At 40.6% G+C, this 19,675-nt stretch overlaps 1 protein-coding gene across 6 annotated transcripts in view; it reads left to right on the plus strand.

The window, feature by feature from the left end:
- Positions 1 to 19,675, plus strand: part of RFX2 (regulatory factor X2) — a 101,367-nt gene that overhangs the window by 35,329 nt on the left and 46,363 nt on the right. For 5 of the 6 annotated variants that reach the window (XM_084614709.1, XM_084614714.1, XM_084614711.1 and 2 more), the window contains exons 2-5: positions 11,560 to 11,669; positions 15,630 to 15,719; positions 16,494 to 16,573; positions 18,733 to 18,997. In XM_084614709.1, the coding sequence (XP_084470835.1) occupies positions 11,565 to 11,669; positions 15,630 to 15,719; positions 16,494 to 16,573; positions 18,733 to 18,997 (540 nt within the window). In that variant the 5' untranslated portion in view covers positions 11,560 to 11,564. The remainder of the gene's footprint in view (positions 1 to 11,559; positions 11,670 to 15,629; positions 15,720 to 16,493; positions 16,574 to 18,732; positions 18,998 to 19,675) is intronic. The other variant, XM_084614713.1, reaches the window with a different exon arrangement.

Consider the following 19,675-nt stretch of genomic DNA (forward strand, 5'->3'; position numbering starts at 1 on the left):
GAGTAATTTTTAAAGCAACAAGTATACTTTTAACCTGACAATGTGTCTTAAAGATGTATAAAAGTGTATTTGAAGAGTAATATGTTTGATTTAGAAACTGCTCTTGATTAGTAGCTGCGTCATTATCCTAGATACAGGATAAAGAAACTATACTGAAAAGAAGCTATGTCTTAAATATAAATGTATGGAAACAAAAACAAAAAAAAGTTTGAGACTGCAGCACTTTATCCTTCTGCTGACTTTCTTATTACCAATAACTACAATTTAAAGGTGAACTGAAAGGCCTAGGCATACAGTAAATCTGAGTGCACGGTTCTGGTTTCCCCAGCTACAGCTGATAACCCACTGACATCAAGTACAACACAAGAAGTTGCATTTCTCATGCTACATTAGTTGCCTTCAATCGTAGCAAAAGAAACCTCTTTTTGAAGTCAGGACTTGGCAGGCCTATAGAAAAGGAACAGACTTATTCATGTATTCATTTATCAAGCATGCTCAAGTCTGCATATGTATTGTATTAACAATTTGGGAACTGTTTCTGTGTCTATCTTTTAAAAAAAATTCAATTTCCGTTTAAAATTAGAACCATTAATTTTCTCTTACTTAAAATATCACTAACTTTGTGTGTGCTCCTATAACTTTCTTTTAAGGCACTATGTTTTAGTCATTGGACTACTGTGGTTGGATGAATGGTTGGACAGCACAATGGTGAGATAGACAATGAGAGTCTGGCACCTGATATCTCTTGAAGTATCATTTTTGAGTCTTCGGAGCCCTGGAGTTCAGATAGGTTAGGGCACTGGTAGCCTAACGTTGAAACTCAACATGGTCGCAAAACTGGGTGCTCGTTAACTTCTGTACTTCTAAGAGCCACTGAAGTGGTGTGTTCTGAATTCAGGGCTGAAGGAGTTAAGTTCTCCTTCTGACATTTTTGAATTTCTCTTCCTCAAAAACAAAAAGCATGTAAAATGGGTCACTTTGTGTATGGAACTTCCTTGTGGTTTGTCTGCAGCTCATAGAGTTACTCTCCTTGCATTCAGGTTTGAGATACCACACATGGGTACTCATCAACATCCTGCTGTCAGCAGCATATGCTGTTGCTGCTTCTGCCACACATTCAACTGACTCTTAAGGAAACACCTTTTAAATTATCAACACAAAAATGTTCCTAGCACTCTTCCACATCAGTGAAAGGGAAACTTAAAGAAACAATGAAGACCATTAAATTTCCCTGGCTCCATGATAATATAATATCTATATTACATGATTCAGTTCCATGAAATCCAATTCAAGACTGAGAGTATATTTGTAATATTAACTATTGCTAGAAAAAGTCCCTTCCAAGTGTGTATTTTTCCATGAGGGCCATGTTCCTGAAATACAGATATACTGCTTGGTGTCCTTGAAACCTATGTTTTGGGTTCATCTGTGTTTCCAGGTAACTAGAGCTCTTACAGAAGCAGTGTTTTGTCTCTGTTTTAATTTAATTTAACTTAATCAGTGGAAGGTTCTGGTGCCTTCTGTCTTTATAACATTCTGAAGCAATTTAATCAATTAAAAAGCAGCGATTCCAGAATCAGCTCATTATCAGGTTCCTTGCCATTTTCGCCCTCCACTTACCTCAGGCTATTGAAAGAGTAAACGCCATTACCCATAATTCACAAGAGCCCTTGGATGAGCCTGTTTTGCATGGCAGGATAATTCCACCTTATTTCTGAGTTTGAGTAGCAGAGAGAAGGAAAGATCAGCCACAATTGAGTGAACTATTTTAAACAACATAACAATGTGCTCGGATACCATAGTGAAGGGCACGTTAAAACAAGTACTTATAACTGGCCCCAACCTTCACCCAACTCTTTCGGTGAATCAAGGGAAGGATTAAGGAAGAATTATTGGGACCTGGACCAGTGGTCAGCACAGCCTGATGCAGCCATAGGTCCGTGAATAGCTGATGGCACATGAGTGCTCACTGTTGCTACTGTAGGACTTGTAGACAAGTATCTTGGGTGCCCTCCCACAATACCGCAAGTTGTGTGATCTGATGAAAGTGGAGAAGCACTGGCCCATGACTGTTCGCTGCAGACACTGTTGACTGAGCTGGGATGGCACATCTTGGCATGGAGGCCAGGGTTCTGATGGGCCTAGATTTAATATGTTCTTAATGTACTGCTGCATTTCCTGGTTTTATCTGAAAGCAGAAATAGGAGAGGCTATTCTTTCCTGATTTTTTTTTCCAGATCTGTGCATAAATCAGGAAATACTGTAGATCTCATGAGTGTACCTGATCTTAGGATTTCCAGGCACATTGCATTTTGGAGAAGCATTAAACTCGGATGCTTGGCTGCCAGACTTGCAAATATTTTGAGGTGCGCTTATTACTAACAACAATGCTGAGAGCCTTGTCTCTTTATAGGCATCCTCTGTGTTCTCTTAGACTGGAAAGTAAAGATACTGAATAGCTTTTATAGATTGGACCCATAAGGAACAGAGTCTTGGCTTAGTTCAGCTGGCAGAAAGTAATAAGGGTTTCGTTTCAGGTCAATAAGCTTTTAGAAATGGATAATCTGCAGCCAAACTTTCCCAAAGATTTGGGGGGTATTTGGCCCGGGATTCTGGTTCAGAGTCATTTGCTGGCAGTTTGAAAGTGTTTGCTAATGTGCTCCTCCTGCTTTTAAGTTCTATGGACATTGGAAAAACTTTCTTCCCTTCATCTGAATTTTAAGGAAACTCCTTGCATTTTTCTGAGATTGTGTGCCCTGGAGAAAGACAGATGAATGTGTTGGGTTAAGGTTGCAGGCAGGGAATAATCTATTTCTGATGCAGATATTATCTTACATAGTTCTGCCTTAAACTGGCTTAATTACTTGAGTTGATCTTAGTTTCATTCATTGCAAAATCATTTAAGAAGTTTTATCTGCTACACTTTATATGCTTCAGTTAAAATGCAATTAATTCCATTTCAGGGCAGTTTTTTAAATAAGAGGGCAGGCCAAAAGTGGCAAGTGAAGTGGAAAATATTTGACCACATGATACCTTCTTAAATAAGTGTGGCATAGTTGCTGTTGGAGATTCATAGTAAGCATTTATTGGTGAAGGAATGGAAAAACAGCAGCCCTCTGCGTCCTTCTTACCACATATTTTTTATTACTGTGGAGGGTATTGAGAACTAATATCTTCCAGTATATACTGAAACTGTTTTAATACTTTTTTTTCCTTTTTTATATATGTACATGGCTACAGACACACTTCGGAGAAAATACCCTCTTAATGCCTGTTGAGAACATGATGGCCTGATACTTGAAGTTATTTCTTCTGATTTCAGCTGTTACTAGTTCCTTCTTTACAGAAATAAATAAATTAAAAAAATGCTCTAAGCAAACGAAACCTGGATAGAAGCTCCAGAAGCTGAATAACGTAGGTTTTTTTGTTTTGTTTTTTGTTCTTTGTTCTTTTTAAAATTTACTCTTCCTTAAAAGTTCCATGCAAAGCAAACCCTGGAGTTTTAGTTTAGATTCTAGCAACCAGTGTTAAGGGTGAGACATCATTCAGGCCAAGTAATTCTAAAAGTTAAGGCTGCACTTTACAGCCGTCTGCATGTATTTTAAAAATATGACCTTTTAGCATAATTTTATGGTATTTGTCAAATGATATGGATAATACAGACTCAGTATTGCTGACTCCAAGCATTTAAAATCCATGAGCCAAACCCCCTGAAAATCATGATATTGGCTTAAAAATATTGAGATAAAAAAAAAACAATAAACTTTGGGTTTTTTGATTTGCCTTCTGCTTTTTAGCATGCACTTGGATCACATTTTCAAGCTTTTCTTTGCAACCATTAGGGCTAGAAATCTTTAATTTTTTTTTTTAAATGAAAGCTGAGATTCTCACATAACCACTTGTTTCCAAGAGTTGGGGCTTTAAGTAAAATGCCAAATATTGTGAGACTCGTGATACAACTGGAAATTCTTTATACAACCTTGCATGCAGTGAGCATACTGGACTAGAAGTTTAACTAGACTACTTTTAATTACACTGGGTCCATTTTGGTCCCTGGATGGCTCAGAATCCATGAAACAGCACAAGCTCTGCACAGCTGAAAATCCGGTGTGTGCCTTGGAAATATTACTTTTAATTAACTAATGTTAATGATAAATACAAAGGTTATGTGCAGCATTGTTTTAAAGAGAAATTTAATATGAGGAGGTGTTAGTAAATGCTGATTGTGATCTTGCATTATTGAATATGGATGCTGCTGAACTGTTATGCCTTTTTGTTGCCCTGACATGTCTACCTGTCCCATTTTCCTTCCTAAATATTTTTATTTAGCATGGCTTATGTTTTTCCTTGGGACTTTATTGTGAACTGAAATTAGAACAGGCAAAGGTCTGTGTCTGAGAGCCTCTGCTGTCAGCTACAGGTGGAATACAGCACTTCATGTGAAAAATTGTAATTGGTCTGTTTTCCACTGTTCTGTCTTAATTTGAAATCCTTAGATGAAAGACATGAAGTGAAGACTTAGTATTTTTTAATATTCTGCAGTTCTAAATATTTAGCTTTGCTACTGACTCACTGTGTTTCCTTGGGCAAGTTGCTTAACCAACTACTTTTTATGCCTTCGTTTACCATCTGGTTGTAATAACTTGTCCTCAGAGAGATACTGTGAAGCTTAATTAATAGTTGTGAAGTGCTTTAAAATCCTTAGGAGGAAAGCATGAAATATAAAGTAGTAGCATTCTTTAGTATTCTGTAAAGGTCTCAACCCAAATCCGCCCTCACGCTACTGAATTGTCTTTTATGTGATGTTCCACTTTACAAACTTTAAACATTTGCCAAAATGATGATAAAAGGATTATAAATATCCTCGAAGTTTAAAGAAAATCTGGTGGCCAAATAAGCTTTATCATAAAGGTGAACTGAATTTTTTCCCCCCCAAAATAGTTTTAACATAAATTTTGTCTCCCAAAATGCTCAAATAACTTTCTGAAAAACAATATTAATTCTTGTACTTTATAATGTGATATCTACATTCATTGGGGGGAGGGATAGCTCAGTGGTTTGAGCATTGGCCTGCTAAACCCAGGGTTGTGAGCTCAATCCTTGAGGGAGCCATTTAGGGATCTGGGGCAAAAATTGGGGATTGGCCCTGCTTTGAGCAGGGGGTTGGACTAGATGACCTCCTGAGGTCCCTTCCAATTCTGATATTCAATGATTCTATGATTGTTTTGGATTGGGGAAGGGAGACATTCTCTCTACTGCTTGATTATTTTTTCCTTATGTATTTCAGGTTAAAAAAATAATAGAGAATAAATTAATACTGTTGCTATGGTATATATCAGATCTGCTATTGGTACCCTGGTTTCCATGGGCATTAATGTTAGTGCCACCCAGCATTATATAATCCTTGATCTTTTTTGATATTTATATGTTCAATACAAATGGCAACACCACAACCTTTTGCATATGCTTCTTTGTATAAAAATAGTGTGTAAATAGGCACACCGTTAAGTGAGTCACTGTGGTACTCCTTTATGCCCTGGTTGCGAAAGGAGCTTAAGCACATGGGACTACTCTATTGTTTAAAGTTAGTCATGTCGTTGCATACATTGCTGAATCAGGACCAGAATACTGGAGTTAAGTTAATGAAATATTTTCTCATAGGCAGACTCCCTGCCCTGACTCTGATCAGCAGTACTATATGTTCGAGGCCTCAGCATGTAGCTTAGAAACTTTAGTTGGGTATTCAGGAGCTGATGCGCTGTTAAAACAGTCTGTAGACAGATACTTGCAGTTCTTCTTTAAGGCCACAATTCTGAAATTGGGAACCCCTCCCCCCCCCCCAGAGTCCCATTGACTTCAGTGGAGTTCTGCGTGGGTGCTGGGGTGCACCCATAGACAGTCAAGTGCAGGATCAGGGCTAAATTTACCTGTTTGTTTGTTTTTTAAGCCTGGGAATTGGTAGTGAGTGGGGTTTCCCTTGTTACAAAGTTAAAATAGACATGCCTGGGGAAAGCTAGGAAAGTAGTATTTACTCCTGAGCAGTCTATTTTTACTTTTATTTTTTCCTCACTGCAACGCTGACTGTGGAAAGTATTTTGAAACACTCATCTTTGTTTTCCCAGTTTTTTAAGGCACGCCCGGACAAGATGGATTAAAATCGACAAGACCAATCATACTAAGGCAGTGTGGTTTATGAATTAAACAGTAAAAATTGGAATGTATGAAATTGCCGTGTCAGCAATTTTCAGTGTTTTTTAATATTACTAGTTTTTCTCTAATGCCTTTGAGTGTCAACATTCTGAGGTGGATACCTTAGAAACACCTTAGATAGGAAACTAATTTTCAGTTTTTTCATTACAAATGGAAAAGCTGAGACATAGGAGAAGGGAAATGACTTGCTCAAGGTCAAAAAGCAAGTTGGTGGTAGAACCAGAAATAGAACCCAGAAGTTATTAGCTTTTTCTGTATTTCCTTTCCTGTCACTGCTGTTTGCCTGGATACCAAGATAGCTGTGTGTAAACAGAAGGTTTCCAGAGTACAGCAGCCTCCTGCATCTGCCTTATTCATTTAATGATGTTGCAATCCGGAGTTTAGACCTTTCCGATCACTTCCATAGTGGTGAACTCTGATGTCACAAGCATGGTATTGTCGCATCACCAGGTGGATCACCAGAGTTTTAAAGCTTGTCTTAATCTGAAAATGAATATTTTTTAAAAGGTCCCTTCTTACTACAGAGTTGTGCCCCGTGTGAGTGCTCATAATCTGGTCTGCTGACTTTACTGACAAAAATAATTGACTTCTTTTTACTCTTCTTAGCCATGCAAGAGCCAACACAGCTGAGAGAGTCAGCTTTGGATTCTATTCCTCCTTATGCATCATCAACTGATTGGAATTACAGTTGTTAAATCATTTTCACCTGTACAAATCTATTGAGACAAATGGGATTGCACAGGTGTCACTTCATTAGTTGGCTACCAGGGTCCATCGACGGCTTTTAATAGTTCTGTTACTCTTTTATGCTGATAGCTAACTTCAGTGTCCTCCTGATATCAAGGTCATATGGCCAATGTGGCTTGGCTGTGTGTATCTTTCTATTCTTTATGCCAAATCTAATAAGGGTAGTAGCAAAATTTGCATCATTGACATGTAGCAGAATTTACATTTGAGCAACTGAGTCTGCATTAGGAGCAATTGATCCAGAATGCCATGGAATTGGTGCGCTGAGTACAGGTCAGAAACCAGATAGAGAGATAAAGCGAGTCCCTGTACAACTTGTAGCAGGCATCAGTTTCATAGCAGTGAGCAGAATTCCAAAGTGCTAGGTGAGAAGTTAGCAGCTGTACTGTTGACATAAATCAGGGTGGTGCACCTAAGACAAGGCTCTTCCCTTTAACGCTCAGGCTTTGTCTACACTAGGAAATGGTGTTCCGACACTGACAGATAAATTCCTTCTGTTGGTATAGGCTGCGTCTACACTAGCAGGCTGGGCTAGCAAAGTTATGCCAACAAACCTATGCCAGTAGAGGATCTATAGTGTAGACATAGCATTAGCTCTAAATGACGGGGTGGTGGGGAGGGGGCTTTCAATGGCATAAATGGGAGTTACCTATCCAGCTTCTATTGACTTTCAGTGGAAATTGGGTGCTTGACTCCTATTTGTACCTCTGAAAATCTCCTCTTTGGCTCTCAATGTTGTGCTCCTTGCCCCTGCCCTGGAACAGTCAGCTCCCGTGAGTGCAAATGTCTTCCCAAGATACAGGGCAACATTGTGTACAGCTCTTCAGAGAGTAGGAGTCATCACTGAGTGTAGGAGTTCTGTTTATGTTCTAGGCTTGTCAGCAGCACAAGTGAATCTTAGCAGAAGGCATAAACATATTTGCCTCTTCCGTTCCCAAGAAGCATGGAACATGGAGCATTTGAAGGAAGGTGGAAATTATCCAAGGAGGTTTTCACTCAATTAAAAAAAATCACTATGTAAAATTTCATTCTGGGGCTCCAAATCACATTTGCTCAGTTTTACATATCAATGGCTTTTCTAATGGCCACTGCTGCAGACTTCACTTGGGATCTGAAAATCCAGCTGGGTTCTCTGTGTTTATGGCATCATCATCAGTAGTAAAGAGTCTGCAGTTGTAACAAATCTGACAATGCTGATGATGCAAGTGTGAGGAAAATAAGATCCAGCTCTCAACCCTTTAGCATTTTCAGGGTCGCTGGAAGAGAAAAACTTGTCAGTAAAGGTGAGTACATGTGAGTTGAAGGCACAGGGAGAAGCAGATATTTGAGATGGTGCCACTTTCACCTGGTCCTCTTACAACTGTAGCTTCACTTTATAAATCTATCTTATAGACCAGGTGCTTCAGGATCTGACCCTGCCAAGGTCCTGAGCATCCCTTGCAAGCATCAGGCTCATTGAGGGAAATTTGATATTGGAGCAACATACTACTATACGCTTGAGATGTAGTCTCATACAGCACTGTGAAAAGTCCTTAGGAAAAATGGAAATGAGAAAAAGGTGCATTTGTGATCCTACTGCATTATAATGGAGCTCACAAATGAGATTTTCTTCTCCTTGAGGCAATTTATTCCTCTGTTTATATTAATGTATACATTTATCTTCTTCGCCAAAGGTCTTGTGCTGGCCACCTGTTTACTTGCAAATAATGTGGGCCCCAGGACTAGTACAGATGTGATGCTATTCCTTAACTTCGGGGAGAGAATTATTCTTTTATATATATAAATTTGTCACATTGTACTGATGCAACTGGAATCTTTTTATAAATAATTTTTTTTTAGATACATTTCAAAAATACATTCAGCCAGTGAGGCAAAGCAGCAGATATTTGGTATAATGGAGTTGTATGTAGAATTGCCAACTTCCTATTGGCACAAAACCAAACACCCGAGCCCCCCTCCCCCTCCCTCAGTGGCTCGCTCTCCCCCACCCTAACTCACTCTCACTGGGCTGGGGCAGGGGGTTGGGTTGCAGGAGAGGGTGAGGGCTCTAAAAGGGGGTGTGGGCTCTGGGCTAAGGCCAGTAATGAGGGGTTTAGGGTGTGGGAGGGGGCTCCGGGCTGGGGCAAGGAGTTGGAGTGCGGGAGGGGATGAGGGCTCCGGCTGGGGGGTGTGGGCTCTGGGGCGCAGGAGGGGGCTCTGGGTTGAGGGGCTCAGGGCTGGGGGTTGGGGTACAGGAGGGGGTATGGGGTCTGGGCTGTGGGTGCAGACTCTGAGATGGGGCCAGGGATGAGGGGTTTGGGGTACACAAGGGGGCTCCAGGTTTGGAGGCACTCAGGGCTGGGGCAGGGGGTTGGGGCTCAGGGTTGGGGTGCGGGCTTACCTCGGGTGGCTCCCAGTCAGCAACATAGCGGGGGGGCTAAGGCAGGCTGCTTGCCTGTCCTGGGGCACCACGCTGTGCCCCGGAAGCGGCCAGCAGGTCCAGCTCCTAGGCGGGGTGGGGACAGAGGGAGGGGCAGGAGGCTCTGCGGCATGTGTGGCTCTCGCCCGCAGACACCAGCTTCCCCCAGCTCCCATTGACCAGGAGCTGGCTAATGGGAGTGCAAACTGGTTCTCGGGACAGGGGCAGCACATGGAGCCCTGTGGCCCCCCTGCCCAGGAGCCAGACCTGCTGATCGCTTCCAGGGCACAGTGCGGGGCCCCAGGACACGACCGGACTTTTAACGGCCCAGTCGGTGGTGCTGACTGGAGCCACCAGGGTCCCTTTTCGACCGGTGTTCCGGTCAAAAACCGGACACGAGGTCACCCTAGTTGTATGCAAACCTATTCTGTGTACTGTTCCCAAGGAGAATGGAGGGTATATATGACTTGGTGCCTAGGAAGAGGATATAAACTATGATGCAGAATATGACTTGGCTTTCTCTTGTTTCTGCAGTATTTGGTTCTTGGTTCTTTAGCTGTGTTTTGAGCAGTGAGCTGAAAATATATTATTCCTGTATCTCCTGTCTTGTCCTGTCCCTGTCCAGGAGGAACATAGAAGAGAAAATGACTCACAAGCTGTTTGGGGCTGGGTGGAGTAGAGAGAGAAAAAACATGATTGCGCAGGATCAGAGCTGGTTAGAAAAATGGAAAAATAACTCTGAAAAATATTGAAGTTTGTTCTGTTTTGACCACACAAAATGGAAACATCTCTTGTTCAGTTCTCCAACTATTTTAAATATTCAGTGTCCCCCTCCCTGCTTTCCTTTTTTCCTCTTTGTCATGGAGTGCAATAAGATGAATAATATCCAGAGTTTTGGATTTTTACCTCCATTTTCATTTTTTTTCCTTTGCCTCAAACTTTTTTTTTTTCCAAAGTTGAGGACGTGTTGAAAAGTGAGTGTCAGACAGACAGATCTAAATAAAAGGAAAGAATGAAAAAGAGTGTTTGTGTGTAAAGAGACTCCAGAAGTCTTCATTCTGTTGCATTCAGTGGCAAAAGGGGAAGAAGAGAGAAAAAACAAAACCTCAAGATTTGGAATTTCTAAATCTTTGTGTTTGATCAGAAACCAGAAAGGGAGCGTGAGTGTGGGGTTTTTTATTTGTTTATTTTAAGCTTTCAGTTTAGAGAGAAAAGAGCACTTTGTATTTTTTTTTTATACAAAATTTGTTCTAGTCAGAGTATCCCCACCATTGCAGTTGGGGATATTACTGTCCAACGTGGCATGGCTGTAACACAGTGGTTCTCACCCAAGGGTACATGTACCTCTGAGGGTGTGCAGAGCTCTTCTGGGCGTACATCAACTCATCTAGAGATTTGCCTAGTTTTACAACAGGCGATATAAAACGCACTAGCGAAGTCAGTACAAACTAAAATTCCATATAGACAATGACTTGTTTATACTGTTCTGTATACTATACATTGAAATGTAAGTAGAATATTTATATTCCAATCGATTTATTTTATAATATGGTAAAAATGAGAAAGTCAGCCATTTTTCAGTAATAGTGTGCGGTGTCACTTCTGTATGTTTGTCTGATTTTTGTAAGCAAGTAGTTTTTAAGTGAAGTGAAACTTGGGGTATGCAAGACATTAGACTCCTGAGAGGGTACAGTTGTCTGGAAAGGTTGAGAATTAGTGCTCTAACACACTGTGTCGTGGTTACATTGCTGGGAATAGAATCAAGTTGTTTGGCACTTTGCTTTATTTAAACACTTAGAGGTAGCTAAATATGCTAAGCCCAGGTTGGAAAGAGATTGTATTTCTTGTTCTTCGAGTGTGCTTCTGTCCCAGTGAGGAGCAGCTGCATGTCTGCTATGACACAATAATTCCCCAATGCGATTTTTTGTTATATTTATATTCAGAAACACATTTTCTGCTCCTTCCCTTTCCTTCTCTTTCTGTGGAACAATTGTGTAAATTTATCTCAATATAATACAGCAGTAATATTAGAACCAAAACTAAAAAGAATCCTCCAAGTAGGGTGGTGGTTACCTTTCTCTGACAGGTCATAGACCCTCTACGGGGATTTTATTCTTTTGGACTCTGATTACTTTTCTTTGAGAGCTGTAAATTAGTAAAGTTGTCTCTTCTCTATCTGATCTCCTCTGTGCTCTCTCTGGCAGTGAGCATGCAGAATTCAGAGGGCGGATCAGATTCAGCGACGTCTGTGGCACTGCGTACTTCTGCATCTGCTCAAGCTCCAGTAGTGCAGCCAGTGCCAGCCTCCCAGCAGGTAACGTTCCTCCAGCTGCGCGGCTGTGAGTGCTGTCTCCATGGAAAATAAACCTAATTTTAATGAAGAATATGCTTTAACTCTTGGCTCAAAGAATTTTGTTAAAAAATCAACCTGAAGAGTGCATGTGTGTGTGTGTGTGTGTGTGTGTAAGTGGTGATGAAGCCTACCTAGATATGACATTGATAAATGCCATATAAATGTTTGTAATAAAAACACACTTTGATTTAAGGCATGAGATTTGGATTTTAATTTAGCCGTGTTGCCAAGAAAACGCTTTCCTGCCAATTTGGTGTTTGCTCCATTGCAGTGTCCTGACGTCATTATTTGATGTGTCAATAAAAGCAATAAAGATGCAAATTGTACCACATTGTTTAAAAAGGCATATCCTGGAGTTGAAAGATGTATCAAAATCAGCAGAATTTGTGTGTAAATCAGAAAAAAAAACCATAGTGGGGTTTTTTGGCAGGGAGGGGGTGATTTTGGAGGTGTTTTGTTCACTTTTTGAGTGTGTATTGCTTTGACACATTTACATACATGTAACATGTTTGAAAGTTTTTGTGATACTAGAAATATTAGGTTCTAATTTCAATCTGTGAATGAAAATTGTATTTGAGAATATTAAAAGGAAGTGATGAGAAAATTGAGGGTCCACTTATGCCTCTTAGGGAACTATGAGAAAGTTTTTATATAACTGTTCAGAAAGGATGCAGAACAGATGGAAGGATGGAGTGATTGATTGGAGAGAGAGGTGTAGCTAGTGGGTAGAATCAACTATTATTGGATGTTGAAGAGGGGAGTGGATGGAGCTGGAACTGCTTGGACACTTGGTTTGCTAGAATCTTGAAATTGCTCTGCCCAACTTGCAGAGTAGAGTGTGGTCCTGCTATAAAATTGGCCTGTTCATTGTATTTTTTGATCTTCAGTGTTGATTTCACCAGAAGGTTGTTTCTCATTCTAACGATTAAAGGGTAGGAATATAATTAATGCTGTCAACATGATTTAATGGAAAATAGCTCCTGTCAAGCAAACCTGACCTTATTCTTTGAGATTACAGGTTTGGTTGATAAAGGTAACTGTGTAGATATATTTCAGAGTAGCAGCCGTGTTAGTCTGTATCCGCAAAAAGAAAAGGAGGACTTGTGGCACCTTAGAGACTAGCAAATTTATTAGAGCATCAGCTTTCGTGAGCTACAGCTCACTTCATCAGATGCATACAGTGGAAAATATAGTGGGGAGATTTTATATACACAGAGAACATGAAACGATGGGGGTTACCATACACACTGTAACGAGAGTGATCAGGACAGGTGAGCTATTTACCAGCAGGAAAGCAGGGAGTGGATGAGGGGGAGAAACCTTTTGAAGTAATAATCAAGGTGGGCCATTTCCAGCAGTTTACAAGGACAGTAGGAGGGGAAATAAACAAGGGGAAATAGTTTTACTTTGTGTAATGACACATCCACTCCCAGTCTTTATTCAAGCCTAAATTATAATAAATGTTTGTATTGCATTGACATAGTGTCACACAAAATTCTGATTTAAAAAATTAGCACGGTAGAATATCAATCAAGCACACATGAAAATGATTAAGAACTGGCTAACTGACAGATCTCAAAAGTAGTTGTCAATAGGGAATCATCATCAAAAAGAGGAATCGGTACTAGACTCGACACTCTTCCACATTTTCATCAGTTGTGGAAATAAATATAAAATCACTGCTGATAAAATTTGTGGATGACACACAGACTGGGGGAATAGTAAACCATGATGAGGACAGGGCAGTCATACAGAGCCATCTGGATCGCTTGTGGGCCCGTTCGAACAAAATGCGTTTTAATACAGCCAAGGCAAAGGAACACAGAATACAGGTCATACCTGTAGAATGGGGAACTGTATCCTAGAAAGCACTGACTCTGAACAGGATTTAGGGGTGATAGTGGACAAGCAACTGAACATGAGCTCCCAGTGTGATGCTGAGGCAAAAAGGGCTAATGTGGTCCTTCAGTGAATTAAGAGGGGAATAGTAAGTTGGAGTAGGGAGGCGATTTTACCTCTGTATATGGCATTGGTGAGACCAGTACTGTTTACACTTTCGCTGTCCATATTTTAAAAAGGATTTTGAAAAATGAGAGGGGATGGGAAAAAAGAGCCACAAAAATTATTTGGGGGCTAGAGAAAAGGTCTTAGAGACCGCAGAGTTCAGTCTCTTTAGTTTATCAAAAAGAATGAAGTGACAAGATTAGTGTATAAATGCCTTCACCAGGAGAAAATACGGGGTGCTAAAGGGCTCTTCAGTCTAGCAGAGAAGGGTAGAACAAGAACCAATAGCTGAAAGCTGAAGCCAGACAAATTCAAACGATAAATAAGATAGAAATTGATGAAGGTGATTAATCATTGGAACAAGTTACCAAGGGAAGTGGTGGATTCTCCATTTCTTAATGTCTTCAGATTAAGACTGGATGCCTTTCTGGAAGGTATACTTTAGCCATATGTACGTTATGCCTTATTCAAACACACGTTATTGGGCTCAACACAGGGGTAACTGGGTGAAATGTAATGGCCCATGATATGCAGCAGGTCAGACTAGATGATCTACTGATCCCTTCTGTATGAATCAAGTGTTTGTGTGGAGTGAAGTAATGAAAACAGATGACTCTTCTTAAGTAAAATGTAAACTTCTACAAAAGTCCAGCAGCAAGATAGAAAAGAATCATGCTTCTCTTGAAAAAGTCTAGTAAATCGGTTTATTCAGATTAATTTAGTGGCCCATTTGACCCTGAAGAAACATTGCTTATTAAAGGAATAGCAGAATATTGCTCTGGTGGAGCAGAATATTTAGTTTGATCCTGGAACATCGATTTTGGATGCCACAAATGTCATCGAAAGATACCCACACTGAAAATTTACATTCCTCTTCCAGGCCTTCCAGCAGCTCTTCAACATTAGTTTCTTTCTAAAGCAATTTCTGTTCATCATCAACAGTCCAAATATGTCACAGGTCAATCTGTGATTATGCCATTAAGAACAACTGAAAGGCAAAGACTTAAAGGTTTCAACTTCTTATCAAATTCTTTTATGCTAACATCACCTTTAATGTAGCACAAAAAGAGCAATTTGAAGAAGTGATTGAAGCAATTTGTCCTGGACAATCTCCTCCAGACAGACTTAAACTTGCAGACCCACTTCTAGATTCTGCAAGTGAATAACAAGAGAGAAAAAATTAAAGGAAGCAGTAAGAAAATCAACTTTGACATTAGTGTACGATGGTTGTTTGAACATGGCAAATTATGCAATAATGGCTTCAAGGATCCAGAATTAAAAATGGCATTTCAATTTAATGTTATTGGCTCTACATCTGAAAAGAGAGAATTCAGACGGGGTTAGTGCTCATCATGGCACTGAATGGAGATCAATAAATGTATTTGCTTTGTTCCTTGTAGGGATTATGGCAGAAGTAAACTTTGAAAAAGGGTAGTGGCCTGGAGTAGCAGCTTCTGAAGAGTTTTCCCTGCATAGGAGAAATGCAGGCATGGGGAAAGATGCAGAGATTTTCCACAATAGTTGTGGCTGACCTTTTGTTTTAAGACCTGCTTTTACTAAGCAACCAGTTTCTGCTATTCCCTGGGGTGGCTGCTTAAACCAAGTTTCACTTAAAGATGGGCCCAGCCAAACCATTTGGATCCACATCTGAGCTCTCCCCAAGTTTAGGGTATTGGGTTTGGGCCCATGCCCAATTTAACTGTAGTTTAGACTAAATGGAATATGTGTGGAGGCTTTAATGAGCGGGAGTGTGTGTGGGTAGCCATAAAGTATGGTGGAGCTGCTGCCTGTATTTGGGGATTTGGAGCAAATCCTCTAGTATGTGTATTGCAGGAAATGGCCTAGCCAGAATGGGGTGTTCTGGGTCCAACTGTAACACTGGATCTAAATGCACATTTCTCTTTTTTATTTTTTCAGAGGATTTTGGTTCAAACAACAAGCTCTTCTCCCAAAGGAGCACAGATGCAGCAGATCTCCATTCCCAGAGTTCAGCAGGTCTCACAGCAGGTAATATCAATGGAGTGGGGGACCAAATGCTATTGCCATTCAGTCACTTGAAAGCAAACACAACCTGCAGCCCTTCCCTTACCCACATGTCCAGCATGGGCTGCTTGAAACTATATAGGCTATCTCTTTAATCAATTAAAATGTGGATTTTTTCTAGAACAGTGTCTGACCAGAGAACTTGAGATGGCAGGGAGAGCCATTTCCTCTGTCCTTTCACGTGATTATTCCTTATTTTAAATTGATGATAAAGGAGACTCTCTCATGGTTGTTTAAGGTTTAAAATCAAATTCTCCTAGGCACCTGTCTTGCATCAGGTTTCAATTATAGAGTCTAGGGAGAGATTTATTTTAAAATTATTTTTATAAATATTAAAAAATAATTATTGCACTCTTCTGTAAAGATTACTGTCTAGAGCCAATGGTTTTTTAAAACAATCCTGACTTGCATTCACATAGTAGGCCCAAACAAGTAGTTGTGCTGACAAAGTGTGTGTTTGCATGTACAGAACGGATGGGTATGAGAACAGTGTTGTTTGTGCAAAGAATTGCCTGTGTGTATTTTAGTTGTGTGAATGTTGATGTCAAATTTTAAAAAATGAGGCCTTTTAAAAAAATACATTTCAAAAATAGGACAAATAGAAAGTTAAAAGTTAATATTCATTCTTAAACAGCTTTGAGTGCCCTTTTAAATGCTAATTGCTTGTGTGTGTAGTGTCATCCATTACTGCTTGTCAATAATTCATCTATAAACCCAGCATTGTCACATGTGTTTCAGGTGCAAACTGTGCAGCATGTGTACCCAACCCAGGTCCAGTATGTGGAAGGAGGAGAGGCTGTCTACACCAATGGAACCATGTAAGAGTCTCTGTCATTCACGTTACTAGGGCCAATAAATGCCAGCCTGACAGATGTAAAAGTTCATTTTGCTTTCTTTGAGAGACAGACCACAATTGTGTCTGCCCTGAAAGGTGGAGAGAGAGTACACAAAAAGCCTTATTCTCCACTTCATACACCCACCTTGCAGCTTGGTACAGGGTCAGTCCTTACATTTGCCCCATAACAAGATTTGCTCCATTCTAGTGCCGCTGCAGGCAGTAGCTCCCATAAAGGGGAGAGTGAGCAAGAGGAGAAGCAGCACGTACTACCCTGTTTAATGGGTGTGGCAGTTGCCATACTGCTTCTTTGATGCTGGAGGCATTGTGTGTGTGTGAGGAGATCCCACCCTAAACCACATGGAGCTCACTCTATGGGCTGGTCTACACTACTGCGTTAAATCGATCTAACTTACTCCACTTCAGTTACATGAATAACGTAACTGAAGTCGACGTTGTTAGATCCACTTACCATGGTGGCTCCCCTGTGCTGTGTTGATAGAACGTCTCCCATCAACTTCCCTTACACTTCTCGGGAGGCGGAGTACGCACATTGATGGGAGAGTGCTCTCTCATCGATTTAGCGTGTCTTCACCAGACCCGCTAAATCGACACTTGCTGCATCAATTGCAGCAGTGCCGATCTACCGATAAGTGTAGACATGCCCTATGTAAGCGGATCCTATATTCCTTCTCCAAACCCTTTTGTATCTGTTAGGGAGCTGGGGTTTTAAAAATGGAAACTCCACATAAATGAGAGACCATGCTAATTGGAAGGAAGGTTCTTTCTAGGGTTTTCTCTTTTCCACTTGAAAGCTTCTTTGTGTCCTTCCCCCTGGGAATTGTGGGTTGCTACCTATTCTGTGGTGCTGGACCGTAACAAGGGCCAAAACAACTCTCTTAGCCCAAGAAATATCTTCATGCAGCGCATTCATATTGCATTACCTTGTATTTGTTCCACGTCATGCGAGGGTGCCCTGCTGGACAGACTTGTAAGAGTAGAGACCCTGGGTCTCAATGTTGCTCTGAGTATAGATGACATTGGTTCTTACCCATCTTGCCCTTCTCTTGAGCATGGTGGCTATTCGTGGGGTAAACTTGAGATTGGATTCTCTGGCACTGGCAGTTCCACTAGACTTCTTGGCCAATTCCTGAAACTTATTATCAGAGATGGTCCCCCCCCCCCACCCTATCCCCCAAAAAAGCCAATTTTTGTCACAGGAAATTTTTAAAAAACTAATCTTTTCCTGCAATTTTGTGTAAAAATATTTCAGTTTTTCAACGGAAAACCAAAAGAGGAAAAAAAAATCAATTTCTAGTTTTTCAATGAAAAACTGAAACATTTCAACCAAAATGAAAAATTTGGGCGAAAGCTTTACTTTGGGACAAAAAGCCATATTTACTGAAAAAAAATATTTTGATGAGAAAATTTCAACCAGCTCTATTTACCGCAGATTCTTGAGCTATAAAGGGTAGAATTTTCAAAAGACCTAAATGACTTAAAAACGTCAGTTGCATTTTCAAAAGGGACTTAGGCACTTCAGAGCATCAGGCCAGTTCTACGATAGCAATTTTTGCTAGGATAGTAGTGTTCGTTAGGGTTTTGAAGTTTTGTTTTTGTGTTTTTAAAACAACATTTCTATCCCAGAAAAAGCCCCAGTATAGATGCAATTTTGCCAGTTTATCTTATTAGAATTGATAGCGGAAAAAGCCCTCTTTTGCCTTTATGTAAACTGTGCCTGCACTGAGGGTTTGTTGGTAGCAAACATTTTTCAGTGTTGACTAGGCCTCAGTCTCATTTGGGTGTTTTTGAAAAATTTCCCTCATTTCTGAAGAGCCAGGCTGTCAGAAGGCTCCTTCTTGGGCCCAGTCGTGCTGTGCCCAACATTCCCCCTCTGACACAGCAAACGTTCCAAAGGGCTCTGGCTTGAGGCCTGCTTCAGGGCTGTCATCAGAGAGATTCATGTTGTCAATTGACTTCTATATCTGAACTAAATTTCAGTAGAGCAAATCCCGTCTGCAATGGAGTCAAGGCTTTTAAAAAAAACTTACTGAAGATCCCAGTGTGAGAGTGAAATTAGATATTTAAGCTCCTCTCCGTTCGTGTGTACTTCACATCCTAACCGCGTTGTTCCTTTGACAGCCGAGCCGCCTACTCCTACAACACTGAAGCTCAGATTTATGCCCCCAGCAGCGCAGCTTCCTATTTCGAACCGCAGGGAGGTGGAGCACAGGTGACTACAGTGGCATCCTCTCCTACAGCCATTCCCTCTCACAGCATGGTGGGCATCACTATGGACATTGGGGGAAGTCAGATCCTCTCCAGCTCGGGAGCCTATCTCATTCATGGGGGGATGGAAAACACTAGACACTCTCTGTCACTAACTTCACGCTCCTCTCCAGCAACGGTATGTAGCCCTGAAGGTATTGCCCCTACAGGGCCAGGAATTGTAAGGACTTCAGAAAATAAATAAGATTTGTGTGTGTGTAATATATATAATGAATGAGAGGGAGAGAACACATGCTGGTGTGGTGCAAGTGTTTTATTAGCATGAGCTTGGGATGTCTCATTACTCATGCGGTTAAGGGGTAACTTGATTACAGCCTCTAAGTATAGACATGGGGAAGAAATATTTAATAATGGGCCCTTTATTCTGGCAGAGAAAGGTATAACACAATCCAATGGCTGGAAGTTGAAGTTAGACAAATTCCGTCTGGAAATAAGGTGTACATTTTTAACAGTGAGGGTAATTAACTGTTGGAACAATTCACCAAAGGTCGTGGTGCATTCCCCATCACTGATAATTTTTAAATCGAGATTGGATGTTTTTCTAAAAGATCTGCTCTAGGAGTTATTTTGGGACGTTTGATGGCCTGTGTTATACAGGGGGTCAGACGAGATGATCACAATGATCCTTCTGGCCTTGGAATGTATGAGTCTATTGGTTTGTTAAGTAGATCATCTCAAACACATGTTGATAAAATCTTTATGCTGTCCTATGCCATCATGTAGTCTGTTTATGCCACATAGCAAATACAATTTCAGGATATTTTAGAGTTTTAAAAAAAAAATTTATTGGGACTAT

The sequence above is a fragment of the Lepidochelys olivacea genome (assembly GCF_965140295.1).
Source record: "Lepidochelys olivacea isolate rLepOli2 genome assembly, chromosome: 25".
Classification (NCBI taxonomy): Eukaryota; Metazoa; Chordata; order Testudines; family Cheloniidae; genus Lepidochelys; species Lepidochelys olivacea.